Source organism: Planococcus citri, chromosome 2, assembly GCF_950023065.1.
Source record: "Planococcus citri chromosome 2, ihPlaCitr1.1, whole genome shotgun sequence".
In the NCBI taxonomy this organism is placed as follows: domain Eukaryota; kingdom Metazoa; phylum Arthropoda; class Insecta; order Hemiptera; family Pseudococcidae; genus Planococcus; species Planococcus citri.
Genome location: NC_088678.1, coordinates 55,416,920 through 55,435,119, shown reverse-complemented (window position 1 = coordinate 55,435,119; position 18,200 = coordinate 55,416,920). Strand labels below are relative to the sequence as shown.

Genomic DNA, 18,200 nt, shown 5'->3' with positions numbered 1-18,200 from the left:
TGTGGATGTAATTGTTGATGTCGAATCTCACATCAACATAAACATTGACATGTTGTCGACATGAAAATGTATTAGTATTAGTTTAGTACTCTTAGGTAAAGTATTGCACCTTTCTCAATATAAAGACTTTAATGATCGACTTCTAGATTGTACTGACTTTCTGTCTGTACTTCTCGGAGATGGCCTCCGCGTCGATGCTGCTTTCAGCACGATCGAGCAATGGCTACCTAAGAGAAATCATTTTTGGAAAAAAAATTTCAATTTTGAAACTAAAATTTCGTAACTTTATGTAGCAAAAGGTCGATGTAAATTTCGATGCCAATGTCAATCCATCCGCAATCCACATCCGTCACATTTGGGTCCTACATGTCGATGTAAATTTCGATCCTGTGTAAAGCCAATTGTTGACATAAATGTCGATCAGCATTGGTCGACAATTGCATCGACAATTGGCTCGGCATAGGGTCGAAATTCACATCGACATGTGGCATCCAAAAGTGACGGATGTGGATGGGTCGACATTCACATCGAAATTAGCATGGTCATTGTTGTACGGGTTAATTTGATTTTTAAAAATTGAATAGGTAATGGGAAAGGTTTCAACAACCCTTGTGGTGTTACATTTATTTAGTCTATTTTTTGAAATTGAACAATGGGAAAGATTTGAAGAAACTCCACATCTTGCAAAATTTTCAAGCTCAAAAATTCCGTCAATTCCCCCGCTTTTAATTTTACTTTAAAATGATCCATTTCGCGAAGCTTTAAATGTTCTACAAAATCTCCAATTGTAAGTAGAAACTCTATAGTTATACCTACTTGTACTTAGAAAGATAGGTATCCGTGCATGTGCATTTTACGACCCATTAAAACCTTTTATTAGCACCTTTCATCGGTCTCGTTTTTAATTGAAAAATAATGCAACGATAAACACGCCTTTGAAAAAAATTACCATCATTAATTCGTTTGAAAACATCAAGTTGCGTGATATAGTGCACCTATATCGTGAGTCGAGATGTACATATTCAATTATAAAATCGTATAACGTTCTTCACTGAAAAAAAAATATATACTTAATACCTACTCACACGTATAGTAAAATGAGTTATTTTAAAACGAAAAAGCACCATCATCGATCGCTGTATAGAAATAAGAAAAGCCAACTGATATAAGTATAAGCAGGTAGGCGCAGTGAAATGCGATGGAAAATTGGTATGAGAGATGAAAAATATACACATACGTACCTACTACCTATACGTTGTTACTCACATAACTACTACACACAGGTATAGGTAAATTGAATATGTGACTTCGTCTGTTCGGCCTTCACCGTCTCATATACCACACAGTAAATTGGAACAGGTAGATAATAATTCAACTTCCCTGCGAATCAACATTCCGGGGAAATTTTTCAAAATCGGGTATCGGTTGGAAAAATTTTCAATTTCCATTAATACTAGCGAATAGACAGCTATAAACAAAAACTTTGGGTGGAATTTTTTTCTAAAATAATATCGGGAAATCGGAAAAAATTTAATTTAGCGAGGTACCTATCTATTTTCTCGTGAAAGAATAGATTCTGCCGCGTTGGCGTATTGTTCGCCAATTAACAAGTTTTTTAGATTGAAAATTGTTTCGAGAAATATTTTTTCGCTTTTTATCAACTTTATAATCGTTTATTAAGCATTTTCATTGTTTCGTTGGAAAATCAATTCGCACCTTTGGTTTTTCCATTATTACAGTTTGTATAGAATGTTGGAAATTTTTCAATTAAATGTAATAAAGTTTTAATGATGAAAATGTAATTAAAAGTTGAGGCAGGTAAAGTGATTAGTGATGAATATTATGCATTAAAAAGAAGAGAAATTTTGCAGACGTTTGACGTACCAGCTGAAGAAATAGGTGCTGCATGAAGCAACTAGTAAGATCGAGTAGGTATTGAAAAAACAACAAAACGAACAAACAAATAAAAAATCAGTCCAGAGTTTTTTCTTTCATTTTAAATTCAAAATTGGTCCTTTTCACTTTTGCAAATTCGTATTCAAATATGATTTTTTTGTAGAGATGTTAGCTTTTCGAATCATCCAAACATAATATCATCATCAACATTCAAACACCTTCCATCAGTCAACTCAAATTTCTCTCAAACATTCGTCTCATGTCTTTCAAAAATAAAAGAAAACTCGGTATAAAATATGTTTCACGCCGTAATCGAGTCCATTTTGAACCCGAGTACGTAATTCAACATCTTGATCGAGTGAAAAATAATATATCAAGTCCTCAAGTCGACATGCACACGTAAAAGTCTTTCTCATGTTGTTAAATTTAGTTTACTAGCGATATAGGCAGACATTCATGATACCTATAAATACAATCCGACAGAATGACAGCGAAATGTCGTCCGATGCCATCTAAATTCTAAATTATTGATTTAAAAGGGTTCCAAGTTGAAAAAAAAAATAGCAAAACATTTACCCGGCTCGTTCGAGTGTTAAATAAAACAACAATAGGAAAAAACTTTTGGCCAATAGGTGTCACTTCTACATCTTTATAACTCGCTGTCTCTCAATCAATAACAGGAAAACGTGAGAAAATTTTCGCTATCAATCACCTTGGGTCAATTCGACGACTTTAATCGCTGAAGTTGTTCATGCGTGAGATATGTGATACATGATTAGAATTTTATAGTTCTCTTTCTCGCGGTGTCGACTTTTATGCTAAAGTATCACGTAACCTTTTCGGATTAACAACTTAATCCTTAAATTGGAACTCACACGTCGTTTACACGATCGAGGCAAATTATCCTTTGGCTGAATTACTTCATTACGCGCCCCTTTTATGTGTAATATTTGTCGAGGGGATTTTCTAATTAACGTGGATTGCAACGCATTAACGTCCAACCAGATTTCGTATATTATGCTCGATTTTTCTTGCAGGATGTTCATTTGCAACTAATTTACATACATCTATATACAGCGAAACAGCAGTAGGTTAAATCTACAAATGTTTTAGGTATTTTAATGGCATACTCGGTTTGTTTCAATAATTGCCACACTAGAAAATGGGTGTTGCGTGTTAACGTGTAATTTATCATTTCTAAGTATACCATTACACCTTAAACAACTGCAATACTTATCTAAATATACAGCGGAAATACATAAATTCAATCCACGAAAAAAAATAACAACAAATTATTTTCTGACGAACACTGTACGATATCCAAATTTCTTGTTCAATATCTCGAATATTCTTCAAAACTTGAAAAAAAAATGTCAACGGTTTAGTTTCGAGTATCTTTCACAGAACTCGTCGCGAACAACTAAACTCGTCGAGTAAAAATTTTGCCCATCTTCAATAAGTAAGTATATTTGAAAAGCTATCGAATGAATAAACTTTTATTATAACATAAGTTCTTTAAAACATTGAAAGTTTGGTATCGATTCTAGACACAAATCTCCAAAAACTTTTTTCGAACATAGTTCGTCGCAAAAATATATAAGAACTAGAAAAAGCACTACACCGCATTAACCCTTCTTTTTTTCAATTTTGACTTCTTAGCCTACTTCTTTCGATATTTTGAATTCGAATTTCTCCAAATTGTGCCAGCGTTCTTGTCATAAATTTTTTATTTTATCCGAAGATAAGATAGAAAACTGGAATGGAATTACGTATTTGTTCATCTTTCTGTTTATATAAGGATAAGGATTTTGGGTGGGGCATGGCATGAACATTCTATCGAATGAACTGAAAGGTGAACATGGTTCCTAATAGGTAACTAAATTATACCTACCTATACATCCACGTATTTTTTAAAAAATCTCCTGCAGTTTTCACATGAGACGTAACCTCTTGAAACTTTTTCGACTGCATTTTAAAGGCTGATTTCACCATCTTATGGGAGGATGCCATTTCAACAGTTTCAACGAACTCAAAAACCTACAAAGAAGATTCGAGGGAAGAGGTCGAGAATAAGGTAAGCAAGCACTAAATTACAGTTTTGAAGTCAATTTGGTAAAACTGATTTTTTTCACATTTTTAGGCCAAATTTACTTGTTTTTTTACTTTTTTCCATTAACGTGCCTTTACTGCTACAAAGGGCCACAGGCACGGCAGGTAAAAAGGTTAGAGTTGTGTTAGAAGTCTGCTGGAGTGTAGAAATTTAAAAAGGTTGGCAGTAGTATCTGGGTCATCACATAGAATTCCTGATAATGTGCCTATTTAGTAACTTCATTTTTTAATTCGCAATATTTCAAACAATCAATTAAAATGTGATGGATGGTGATTTGGACAGAACATATGGTACAAAATGGAGGAGGTCTTTTTTCTAGGAGATAGGCATGTGTGAGTTTTGAGTGCAATACGCTTTCTACTCAGAGCTGTTTCCTCTTGGCAGTTGATTTGGTAGGAGGTGGGCCAGACTTTAACTGAAGGTTCAATGGATCTGAATTTATTAGATGAGTAGATGTAATTCCAGTTATTAAACCATTCTGAACATAAGTGGTTGTACACAACAATTTTGAAGTCAGCACTATGGACTGGTATGTTTGGTACTAGTTAAAGTGAGGCTGCTGCTTTTGCCATTTTGTCAACTAATTCGTGTCCTTCAATGCCTTTATGTCCTGAAATCCATACCATTAGGGGTGTTCGAGCATTCTACAGAACACTGCAGAATTTACAGAAAATGTAAAACATTAGAGTTTTTGATTTGAGCGTTCATGATAGACTCAAAAATCAAAATGGACTACAGACTAATGCAATTTTACAGAAAACTGCAACAAAAAATTTACGTTTTCTGTAATTGCTGGGGGTTTCTGTAACTTGCTGGAGAGCGCTCAAATGCCCCTATTGTAACCGGACTGAAAGGAAGTGTAGTCAAAATGATTATTTTTTAGCCAGTGGATGTTGAGAATGATGATGCGGATTCAATAGGCAAAGAAGTGCACTAGCTGTGTATAGCTGATGTGAGTCAAGTATAATGAGAGATTTATTTTGCATGATTGAAGTTTGTTGAACTAACTACTAATTTAATTGCAAATAATTCAGCAGACCAGCGAGAATTGAGTAAAATGATGGTAAAGAATATCAAATGACACCAAACTTGTCACTAAGCACTGCACATCCAACAAATGAGGCACATTTTGATCCATCTGTGAATATTTCAACTCAATTTTGGTAATTATGTATCAATTCTTGATGATGAGCTCTTTTAATTACATCACTATGTTGGTTTTCCCCAAAATTAGGCGAAGTCAATCTTTATCTTCGGTTCTTCCCAAGGTGGTAGAATCCAGGGTGGCCAGTGAAAAATTATGGCAATGAAATGTTTGTAGATTGTAAAGTAGTGTTGGCATGGTTGAAAAAGTGAAATTTCTTTTGTTCAGAATTGTTGGTTATCATTGATTATTAAAAATTCACCAGACACCCTGAAATTTCAGCTGGAAATGTAGTTGAAATATTCCAAAATACATGAGAAAAATAGGTTCAATTTTGGCAATAAATAAGCCCTAATTTCGGCTCAGATTTTGAAAATTTTGCATTATCAAAAAAATTAATATCAGAACAATTTTATCTTTTCTCCTTCTTTCAACTCCAATGCAAAAAATTGTGATTCATCTCCAAAAAATTCATAATCATCATCACCAAAAAAAAAGTAGAAAGCTGTTTTTTCAATTTTTTTTCAATTTTTTTCTACTTCAGGTTCTAACCAAAAAGCCCAAAAAATTTCACCATTTTCACTAGCTACCTACTTTTCCCATTTTTTTTTCTTTTGGAATGAGGTTTGGAGGTCAAAATTTTAAAAAAACACTTCTTGAGAAGGTGTGATATACTACTATGTACCTTACTATGGCTATGAAATACCTATTATTTTAAAAATCTAAAAATTGAAATTTTCTAAAATTTATATTATGTTTCTTTTTTTAGTGTACTTTTGCAGTAAAAGTGATGACTGATGAAAATCAGTTCCGAAGTTGATATCGACTCCGCCAAACCAAATTTCATAATTTGCAGCTATTGTGTGGCCTTCGGCGAGATTTTTGATTTTTTCAGTATATTTGAATTTCTCCTGAGTTAAAGGATGCAAAATGCAAAAACTAATGTGGACACTTGAAAAGCTGATGTATGAGCATTCAGTTTTTTTAAAAACCCAAACTCTTTGAAAACTCATAAATTTGTACCTATACCCACAATGAAAATTTTGAACTGTACAAAGTTGAATCGAAAGAGCATGCAAAAATAGGTAGCTAGATCTAGTTACATAATTATATCATCAGTCAGCATTTTGGAAAGCCAAATTGAATTTTTTGATAAATTTTCTAAAATTTGGATCAAAAATGTCAAAAAAGTCACAACTTCACCAAATTAACCTAGGTATAAAGTTAAAATTTGATATACCTATGTACCCTGTTTTCGATCTCTTGAGCTGTTCTGGAACTTTCAGCAGGTTTTTGAAAGTTGAAATTAATTCGGAACCCTTTCCAATCAATTTGGAGGGTCGAAAATAGAGAACACATGAAATTTCAGTTTTCTAGATCGATTACCTAGGCAAAATTTTGTTATTTTTTCAAATTTTTAGTGAACATATTTTCAACGATTCGTCAAAACAAAAAATTGAAAAATTCACTTTTGCTTTTAGAATTTAAGCTGGTGATGTCCTGTCCTACATATTTTTTGCATGACCCTTTCGATTTAGCTTTGTCTGAAAAATTTTCTGCTGGTTGGGATACACCTCGCTTGTCAGACTGTTGATGAGGTCAACTTCTTTACAAAGAATCAGAAGAGTAGACCAAAAATTCGAAAAATCGAAATTTTCTGGTAGTGGAGGAAATGAAATTTGCTCAAATTATTGTTTCTTATTCTTATCACCTAGCCAACACCCCCAATCTATAAACTCGTTTTACAGATCGAGAATAAGCTGGAGCTCGTTTTTTAGCTGTCCATATTAATTTCCCCACCTTCTGCGATAATTAAAAAATTCTCGAAAAATTGTAGTAAAGGCCTCAGAATACTTGGAACCGATGGGGAATTTGCTTTGAAAGAGTTGATAGGTATTTCAGCTCTCTTCAGAGCTAATTATCATCGTTTGTAGTTACTGGGGAAAAAACATAATGTTTTTTTAAAAAAATATCTTCATCATCTTAAACACTCATACCACATCACGTCGTCGTAATCATATTAAAAAATAAACACACTCGAAAATCTTTCCATCAAGCAGAAAGCTCCCACCACATTATGAATGACGTACATGTAAAGCACACCTACTGCATCATTTTCAGCTCCTTCAATCAAATTTCAACTTGACTAATACGAAGCTAAAGGTATTACGTTAAAATGAATGATTACACGACAAATGAATTAAAGGCGATGATCAACGAGCAAACAATAAATGTAGACATTTCTTCATTAACGAGATACGAATGATTTATGAGCAACAGTTTAGCGCTCTTTTTAGCAAACCAGAAGCACGTTTTTTTGCGGGAAAAACGAGGTACGGTGCAGTGTTAAATTTCGATAGTTGAATTCGCGCGCGAGTCCAGCAACAGTTTATTTTCTATGAATAGAGCAAACAGGGGAAAAGTGCGCGGTGCAGGCGTAACTAGGTACAGTACAATAGAAGTGAGGTAGCTATTTTTAGTATGAATAATTCATTTAAAAATCAACGTGTTGCGCTATGAAACTAAATAACATTATAGAAGTGAAAAAAAAACACACAATACATCATTTTTTTGCATTGTACACGAATAATAAAACATCATCAATAGGGTGAATTTTATATGCTTTTACATTTCAAATTACCTACACATAAAGTGAAAAAGTTTTACGAGACGTTCGTGTTTATTAGTTTATACATTACAAATTCAACCAAATTGGCGTTAGTCACGCGAAAAGCTAAGGTATAGGAGTAGATTTGTTTCATCATCGTTGTAACAAGATGAAGCTCGTCCTTATTGGATGATGAATGATGCTATGGCTAAATATAATATATAAGTGCAGAAAACATAGAAAATCAATTTCTAAAAACAAAAAAAAAAATGCTGGAAATTAGTTTTGCATCCGAATTCAACCTTCAACGCGAATTTAGAATGGAAACAGATGTAGAAAAATTACCAACGCAGCGAATTCATGTGGGTAAGGTAAAAAGTTGCCTAAAATAAAGTTATCGTTGCTTTTGTTTGAAAAAGTTGAAAATAATTCGTTGATATAGAAAACTTTTCTACGCGTTATGGAATTAACATTTCGCCTGATTATATGATGCAGACGTTTTGCAAAATGAAAATGTCAACTTTACGATGAATAACTCGTGTATATGCTTTTTCACTCTATATTTTTGTTTTGATGCGTAAGAGTATTCCTCAACGTTGTAAAGATTTTTGTAATGGAATTATATATCTACTATACCTACTCACGTAGCTAGATAGGTATAGAGATACCGAGTACATTGTGTTTTTAATTTCACTTATTGAAGTTATATCCCGACGCGAGGCGAGAGATTTTACGATTTTACAAAAGTTGATACTTTGACATAAACTTTCATTTGCGGTGAAGCTTTACTCGAATTAATTCTTATGTGTACTACATAGATGGATAACTAGTTGAGAGTGAGACGAAAATGTAGTCAGTATACCGAGTATTGAGAGAAATTCCGTAGCAGCGATGGAATTTCATTTTATAAGGATATTTCTTTGTATAGATAAAGAGAAAAGCTACGTTCGTCGTTCGAGTCGAGCCACATGAAATGAAAAATACCGACGTCATTTAATTGAGATCCATTTCACGAAAATTATCGCGCAGTTAATTGAGAATCGACGTAGAGCATTGAACGATTTATAATTTTTGTTGCGAGTAGGTACCTACATACTTTTTAAAAATTAACTTTCGAAATGAAATCTTACAAATAATTTAAAAGCATCTGGGAACGTTACGAAAATGTGTTTTCAAACATGAACCAATGTTTAAATAATAAATCATCGAAGCTTTGGTTTATTTTCAAACCATCATTATAAATAACCGTTCGAACATTTCATCATAAATTCCCAACAGAATCACTGTTTTATTGTTGGCGATTTTTTTTCTTTCCGGGAAAATTTTTGAAGGAAGGCTTTCACAGCGATGTTGTAAATTTTGTATTTCTACTTGTGTTGTCCTTTATCGAATAACTGCTGTAAATAGGAATAAGAAGCAACAAATTATGGGCAGAAAAAACCTGGGAGGAGTAAAATTTATTGCTACCTACATATACGAGCTCGGATGATTTTCACAGATTTTTTGTTTTTGAAAAGGCCACATAACTACAGAAATAATCCTTGAAGCATCAATGACCGGATGGTCACAGAATCGTGCTAATTTTTTAAAACTTCACTTGACAACTTTGAGATAAACTGAAATAGATAAAAAAAAAATAAAATGAAAAAAACGCAATCAACTTCATTAGGGAGATGGTTTATTTTGTAAACCATCGATAAAAATTATTAACTCGAATAAAACCCGATCACAAAACATTATTTTTGTCGACAAAATTAAAACGAAGAGCATACTAGAGCGCTGAAAAAAAAACAACACGAAACAATTGCTTCGTAATGTTTGCAAAAATACTCGTGTAAAAAAGCTATCTACAGTGTAGGTATATGTTAGTATATGGGATGAAAATTTCAAGAGGGTATTGTCGCTGAATGCGCAGAAATGGTAGGTATCTATATAATAATGAGATATACGTTATTGTTGTTAGAAATACACACCTATTGTGCGCTTTCTTCTGCTAAAGAACATCACTATATTGTTATTCGTGAGCTGAAATTTCAGGTAAATGTTTAGCGCTGATACGAGGCAAACTCTCGACGACGACGACGCAGAGTATGCAACACGAACACAAACAACCAACTCGGTTATCTTTTAAATAAACTTTTCAATAGTTCGCGAATGATTTTAAAAACAACGTTGAAATTTCTGGCGAGTTAATTTGCGCCCGTGTTTGTCTGAAGCGATGAAAATCTTCATATAAAAAGCATTTAATGTAAAATCACAACGAGCAGCATAGTGAGATAAAAAAAAAGTAGCTAGTATGCTATAGTTGCCGGTATAATAAATGCACCTGTACCTTTTTAAACGCTAACGTTGTACATTATCTTGTATCCACTTATTTTGCTAGTCGCACGAGGGAGTTGAACGATAATGTTGTGTAAAAGCACACTTTTATGACTATCGATTCGTAAAAAAATTTCAACTCGTTAAAAATTTGTTATTCAATTCGTAATAAGTTAATTAAGGATGACGTACCAAACTACCTAGTACCTATGTATGTTTCGTTAATGCATATTTGCGGCGAACCGGGTATGCAATTTTATTAACACCTTCTTGTTTATCATTATGATAATCGATTCCAAGGCGCTTATTGTTACATGAAAGAAAACGAGTACCTAGGTAATGGTAATTTATAATAATGAAACAGTGAACGGGAAGAAAGTGATTAAAAATAAATGTTTCAACCAACGAAGAAATTCCATCATTTTCAAAGTAAATATTTTTTGAAGCAATAAAACTGTAAAAAAAAAGTTTATTTTTAGTTTGATTTTGTATCTTTCGTTAGCCTTATTTTTATTTCTTCCTCTACTGTTGAATTTTTTTCACTTTTCAAACTCGAAAGATATTCTGCTACATACTGACAAAGAATATATTTTATCGACGAATTTTATTGAAGTCGGCAACGTCAGTTCTACGTGTTCGACATTGTTTAAAAACTTTTTTTTTTTTTTTTTTTGAATAACGATGATGTTATGTTATTTATATTTCGATGATTTTTTTTCTACTCTCGTTCGAAAAATATTAATATCGTCGAACCATATTTCAGATGTAAAAAATATCCCAGTAAATACCACGCAATTACCATAAAATGAAATTTTTTCCTGCAACGTTGGTAATTCGAGCTGGAATTCCGATGTGAAAGTGGTTTTTCAAACTGTTTATATTTTACTTCGGAAAAATGCGTAGCTCATCACAAATAACTTTACCCATTTACCTACCTACTTGTCTTTTTTCTGTCTTACAATATCGATAATTCGACTAAATGTTTATTCAAAAAAAAAAACAAAAAAACAAAAACAAAAAACGAAATGAACTCCAATTTATTCTTTAGTAAAAATTTTCTTTAAATTTCCATTGAATAGGTACAAAAAAAAAGATGAATCAGAAGGAAACCAATAAGTACCTTCTAATACAATACATATCAACAAACAAAACGCATATGTATTTATTTATTTTAAAAAAATAATACCTAATCAATGAATAGATTTTTTTTTTAATTTTACTTATCTACATACTTGAATTTTGTAGGTTCATTTCCTCGTTCTTCTGTTATTCTGTTACACGTTTCTACGAAGTAAAAAGGGAATCAACGATTTAATAAAATATTTGAACTTGTATGAGATTACTAACCAAGTTGCGGTTTTCCTAAAACTACCACATGGAGATGTATTCGCGAATAATTTACTACATTTTCGAATTAATTTAATGGGATAATTTGCATCGTATGAAAATTCTTTCGAGCTCGTATCAAATTCACTTTTGAATTACAAAATATCCATACACCTATTTATTTCAACCTGTGAGTAATTTTATGTGAAAGGGGCTGGAAAATGAGAATGACGAGAAAAGGTTTCGTAAATTTTATTCAGAAAGTTACGTATACGCACAATTAGGTATTTTTGAATAAAATTTTCACTACCTATTCCATTTTCAAGTGTCGACTTCTCAATTTTTTTGGTTGTTAGAGAAAGAAAGGATAAGTATGATATCTACGATGTAAGCGTTTTTCTGAGAAGAGCTACATTATAAGCTGAAAAATCAATCATTTTTGATTCTTTGATGGTTTTTTCAAGTAGGCAGATCTAAACTACATAGAAGTAAACATCTCAAACGGCTGTATCGTCGAAAATAAAAAATGTTTTAGTCTGGCGGCATTTTAAAATTATTTTCTTTTTGAGTGCACGATCGTACCTCTCAGGGAAAAAGAAGCTTGAAAATCAAATATTCAAACGCCCTCGAAAACGTGATAACTTTAAGATTACGAAATGATTTTATGTAGGTTGTATTCTAGAAAAGAAGCTGCGGTTCATTTCCTGAAAGAATTTGGTACCTACCTTTATTTTTTTTCAAAGAAAAAATGGTCTTGATAAATTCTTCTTTGAATTTTCGAAACTTGAAAGTGCAAAATTCACGAAAGCAAAAGTTTATTTTAAAACAATCAAAAGGTAAAATTTGAATCCAAGTTTTAAGATTTGGATTCTGAAATTCTAGTCTCATTTTGGATTCGAATCTGATCATGAATTTGATAGATATACCTAGTTACTAAGAAAGCTCTAAATAAATTGATTGGAAGATTTGATGATTAAAAAAAAATCTAAATCATGAGGTAGGTAAAATGAAAATAAATATTTAATTTTTTTGAAAAGATCGAGAGGAAGATTGGTCTCATGAAGTGGCAACACTGTACGTTCAATTTTTTTTCAAACCGGTTATCGGTTATCTCGGTTATCAATCGATTGTTTTTTTTTTGTTTACCTACTACATGCGTTCCGTGTAGTTCCGTGAAGTTGAAAATTAAAACAAAATAATTTGATAAAAAAAACTTGCATTTTCATAGATATTTTTCTTATATCGTAATGATGTTGCGGTTGCGGATGCTTTGGAGTTTCATCTCTTTTTAGAAACAACTAACTAGACATCATTGGAATTTGGAACACTTGGTAAGTACTCAGTACATACATATTATCAAGTTATAACTTGTAAAATTTATCTTGTGTTTGAGTGAACTACACGACTAATGCGTTAGTTTTGATATTGTTACCTATAGTGACTGCCTCCGGAAAGGTAATTCCAGCAGTTATCAATTATGATTCGAATTGTTGGCGAATAATATCATTTGATTTCAACGGAAGGAGGAAGATTCCTGAAGTTCTCATTCAGCTCTGATTCAAATAATACCTACTTATTGTTTCGGTTCGCAGTAAACAACGATATCATCGAGCATCGACATTTAAATGATGTAAGTTGTGCAGATCACGTGTACAGTACATTATAATGGTGTACCTATTATTTTAGTTTAAATTTGAAACTAAGTATCTAATTTTTTTCTTTTTTTAGTATCAATTGAAATGGCTCCAGTAGTACGCATTCCCAATTTGAAAGAAATCGCATCTACATGCGTAGCAGTCGCTTTATGGAAACACATAGATCTTCCTAGTATTTTGTGGGCGAACCATAATGACGAAAATAGCGATTTTCCGTTAATCCGCCATGTATTCGAATCAATGAAGAAATTGAAAGTTCCTCAACGCATTACAGAACTTCTCAAGACCCAAGTTCAGAAAGTAAAAGAAGAATTGAAAGATTGGGTTCTTTATTTATCCTATGATGTTCTCCGCTGTAATGGACGTAAGAACGAATTGTATTACGATTTAAATGATATAGTTTGGTATTCAGATGGCACCATTAATCGTAAAGCAACGGCTAGAAATTTATTGAATTCTCTCAGATTTAGCGAGATTGAAAAGTATCACATTCTATGTCACTATTCTTTGATAGATGATATTGATCGCTTATCACCGTTGCTATTTACGAAAAATATCGTAGATCATGTCGAGTTTCGTGACGATGCGTCGATTTATTATTGGAACTGTTACTTCCGAAAAGAGTTGGATAAAGTGCCCAAGGAAGGAAATTTATCCCTGGATGTGTTCATGTTTCGACATGAGGCTCTATATTGGTGGTCGGCGAAAGAGCCCTTTTTCGATCGATTAAATGCGGAAGAGCAAGTCGAGAATATTATCTGGTTGATTGATCATGATGGTGATACGTATTCGTATATAAAACTAGCATTGATGAAATTGTCTGAGAATCAATTGATTCAGGTTTATATGGCTCGAGCTGTAGAGATAATAGACCTGTTTTTACAAGATGATAATAATTATAAAGAAGTTATTTCAACGTGGTACGATTTTCGCGATTTCATCACTCAAGAACAGTTTGTGTCTGTGTTCACGACTTTGCTAGATTCGCATGTTCCTGGCGCTATTTTAACAGAAATTTGGACCAGCGCCGGTGATGATTTCAGAGCTTATATTCTAAATCAAGAACATGTAATTTTTGAAAAAACGTTGAACTGGTTCAAAAAAGCTGGAGACGAAAGTTTTTTAAACACGTTGCTCCAATATGCGAATGAAAATCTCAAACAAGAAATGATTACAGGACCATTTTTCAGAAAATTTTGCGAAGAATTAATTGATCAGATCCATGATGTTAAATTAACGAAGCTGGAACGTCTATTTAATGAATGGTCTCTAAGTGATGGCGATAATTTGATTCAATTTAAACGAGAATTCACGAAGACTACATTGTTTGCCGACGTGTGTGATTCAGTGTTGAAAGATGCCATAAACGAAGATGAAGAAGATATTACTTTATCAAAGTTGAAAGCGTTGGAGCAATTGTGGAATATATGGTTTACTAATGCCGAAGAAGTAACCAGTTTCAAGCAAGATTTCACTGGAAAGGTATTGTTCCAAAATTGTTGCAAAAAATTATTCGTTTATGAAAGATTCTACGCTTTAGAATCGTTACTGAACTTATGCCTCGCAGATGATGGAGAATTTGAACGAAATTTCACGAAAAATATATATTTGTATGATTATTGCAAAGAATTTATGGTACCCGGAAAAGTATGTTTTCTCCAACAAATTTTGAAGGCATGTTTTGGTAATATCCGTTTACTGACTGAATTTCAAAACAAACTAATAACTGAAAGATTTTTCGTAGATAGATGTGAGAGAGTGATTGAACGTAAAGATTTTTTCTTTCTGAAAATGTTGTTCGATTGTTGTCTTTCAAATGCCGATGCCGAGCAAGCGAAGAAATTCAAACTGAACTTTGTAGAAGATATGGTTAAAAGTCGTTTTAATAGTTTTCTTCATTACTGGGAACCTGCAGATGTAAATCAGTTGTTGAATTTATGCCTTCCTAAATCCCCTGAATCGGTTCAGTTCATGCGAAATTTGGTATTTAATTCAGCCAACTTGAGACACCATTGCTTCTGGTGGTATCGGACACCCTCAATGATTAATGATTTGCTCATGGAGCTCCTATTATCACAGCCAAACCTCGTATCAGAATATAAAAAACATATCTGGTTGTCATCAAGTGGTACGTATAAAGCTGAACGCATTTTTTCAGAAAATGGTGGAAATGCTTTGAATGAGATCATTGCCGATATTTTTGCTGATGATACAGATTCGGCGAACGAATTGAAAAAAAATTTCGCATTTTGTCCAGAATATATGAAAAAACTGCAACAAATGATACTCGACGGTGAAGCATTGAGCCAGGTGAAGAAACACATCGACATATTTCTTCAGTCAAACGAAGATCGACGAGCATTGAAGAAGCAATTAATTGATAATCTGCAGCCGAAAATCGCTGAAATCTTTCATAATTACGGTCACTCAGGATGGCAATCTTTGATGGATTGGTATATAGAAGACAAAAAATCGGTACGAGAGTTGAAATGGAAATTACCAATTGATGATATTTTCGAACGTGTATTCAAAGATTGCATTTTTCAAACGTATGACGAACATCATCGAGTATATCGTTGCACATTGAAGAAAAATTTTGTGTTTGATTCGATAGATGTACTTCTGAATTGGTATTTTGAAACGCCGAAGGAAAGAAAAGAGTACAAGATTCAGAAACTTGATGCTTACGAGAATATCAAAACGATTAGCACGTTGTTGAAGAAGAATTGCCATTCTTCTTATGTGACGAAATTAATGGACTGGTTTTTTGAAAACGATTTGGTTGAAATGGCTAAATTCAAAAAGAAGCACAAAGGAGAACACTTCGTCAATATGATCAGAATTTGTCGCGAAAGTTATTTTGGAAATAGACGTACGTTGTAAAAGCAGATTTTTGAATTTTATCGTTTCTGTAGGGAGTTGATTTTGAATTGTGATTTTTTTATTTTTATTTGAATTAAGTATACCGATGTATTTTTTATTTAATTTGGACGTGTTCATTTTAAGTGAATGTAAATCTAGTACATTTTTTAGTTTTGTAGGTACCTGCGTAGTTACTATGAAATGAATTCTGTTGTTTTACACTTAGGTAGGTTCGTTAAGTGTTTTTGTATGAATCATATTGGTAAGTTTAAAAGTTGAAAATTATTTTTATTTTTGTTTTCGTTTTGTAGGTACTTATTTTAAGTTTTGACTTCGAACATGCACTCGTTAGTTCATCTTTGTACTGATATTGTTTGATTTAACATCGTTTTTATTAAAATGATTTCGTTTCGTAATTCGTATATAAACAAGTATTTTTTGCTTTAACTTTGCCATTTTGCATGAAACATTTTGAGTTGACGACGAATGAATTTTACAATTTACGAACAACCTCTTCAGATTTCAAATCCAGAAAATTTATTTTTATTCTTGTGTATTCAATTTTCAAGAGTTATAGGTAACACGAGGAATTATACGTACGTATGTACCTACCTACCTACCTACCTACCTACCTACCTACCGACTACCAGTAATTCGTATTTAACCTGCGTTGTAAGCACCCACTTATTTATATATTGAAATGTAAAATGAGACATCTCGATTATACGATCACAACACAAGTATAGTTTTGTAACTGAAAAACAAGAAACATTCGCCAATTCGAGGGTCGAGTTGTTTACATAAAACTCAATTGGTTCAACTTTTACGCAGCGAATTACACGTTCGAATCAAAGTTTATGATTAAGTAATAAGAACCGTTCATTTGAGTCATTGTTGTATGTATATAGTAGCCTATAGGTACCAGCAGACGAGCAAAATTCACGCCAGCTAAGGAGCTTTTCGATGAGTAAATTTCATTAACCTAATTTGAACGCTTTGTTTAAACCCATCGCAGCTTGCAAGCTTGGTGTTTACTTGCAAAAAAACCACTTCACGTTTCCGCAGGCTAAAAGCCTGCCGAGTAGTATTTTTAACCGCTCGAATTACGCGTCCCAGTATCTCCAAGTATTCGTTTTATCCGCTCAATTTAATAGAATTAAAATAAAAAAGGTTGACTTTGAGAAAACATTTAAAAAAAAACAATTTTTCAGCGTTCCTTTGTCAGACTCTCTGCGAACGTATTCAATTGTATATTTGAAATTTTCACTCAACGCTTTATCGTTTCTCATGAAAGTAAAAATATGCTGACTAAAAAACGCCAGTAAAAAATTATTATCCGAAAACTTTTTGCAATAGAATTCTGACTTGCTGAGGCACATGAAAAAAAAAAAGAAACAAACATACGTAAAATTATACGGTAAATGAAAAATTATCATTTCGAGGGTTCTATACGCACAAAGTTATTGTCAAACTTGAAAAATCCTTGTTAAATAAATTGAAGTTTTTTTCTGTACCTAGTACCTACATCAAAAACAACAAACAAATAATATACTTTTATAGTAGGATTTAAAGGGGAAAAAAGAGTTGAGTCTGTTAAAGATGGCAATATTTATTTTAGGCTTCTAAAAATAAATTTCCAGTGTACCTTGTAACTGTAACTTCGTCAGAGTTTTAGTGGATATATTTTTAAATAAATAAGAATTGTTGATAAATTATTTACATCGTGATGTCAAACTCCGAAAGCAACAAAACATTTTGAACACTTTGAGAACGAGGTTTTCAAAACCCTTCTTTCGATTCTGTTCACTTTTAAAATTATAATCTTCGCTATACACACGTGTGTGTTTGTTTCTAATTATTTTTATTTATTTTTCTGCGTTAATATTGACATTATAATATTTTTTTCCTCATACGTCCTCATATGACAAGTTATTGCTCTCAACAATTGAAGGTCTCTTCTTCCCTTAGAATTTATTTTGACAAAAATCTACTATACCGGCAACATTTTGCAAAAATATAAAATTGGAAAAAAAAACAAGCGAGACGAAATTATTGAAATTGAAAAAATAGCCTGGCATTGATGAAAAACTGAGGGTACCTTAATAAGTAAATGTAAAAAAATTGATGAATGAATTCGAAAAATTTTAAGCTTTGTTTTGAATCCACTCTCTCCTCTTCAACCTCGAGATTTTCAGATCAGAAAAATAACCTCTTCGATAAACCGCAAATAATCATAGGCGAGCTACACGCTAATTATTTTGAAAATTCTTCCATTCGGTT

The 18,200-nt window shown here is 32.6% G+C and overlaps 2 protein-coding genes across 2 annotated transcripts in view; one reads left to right on the top strand and one right to left on the bottom strand.

The window, feature by feature from the left end:
• LOC135836550 (uncharacterized) overlaps positions 1-18,200 on the bottom strand; it is a 77,854-nt gene that overhangs the window by 58,195 nt on the left and 1,459 nt on the right. The window lies entirely within an intron of this gene.
• Positions 12,563-16,323, top strand: LOC135836548 (uncharacterized). The gene is made up of 3 exons (XM_065351442.1): positions 12,563-12,734; positions 12,842-13,033; positions 13,132-16,323. The coding sequence occupies exon 3, from the start codon at positions 13,143-13,145 to the stop codon at positions 15,939-15,941; it is 2,799 nt and encodes a 932-aa protein (XP_065207514.1). The 5' UTR covers positions 12,563-12,734; positions 12,842-13,033; positions 13,132-13,142; the 3' UTR covers positions 15,942-16,323.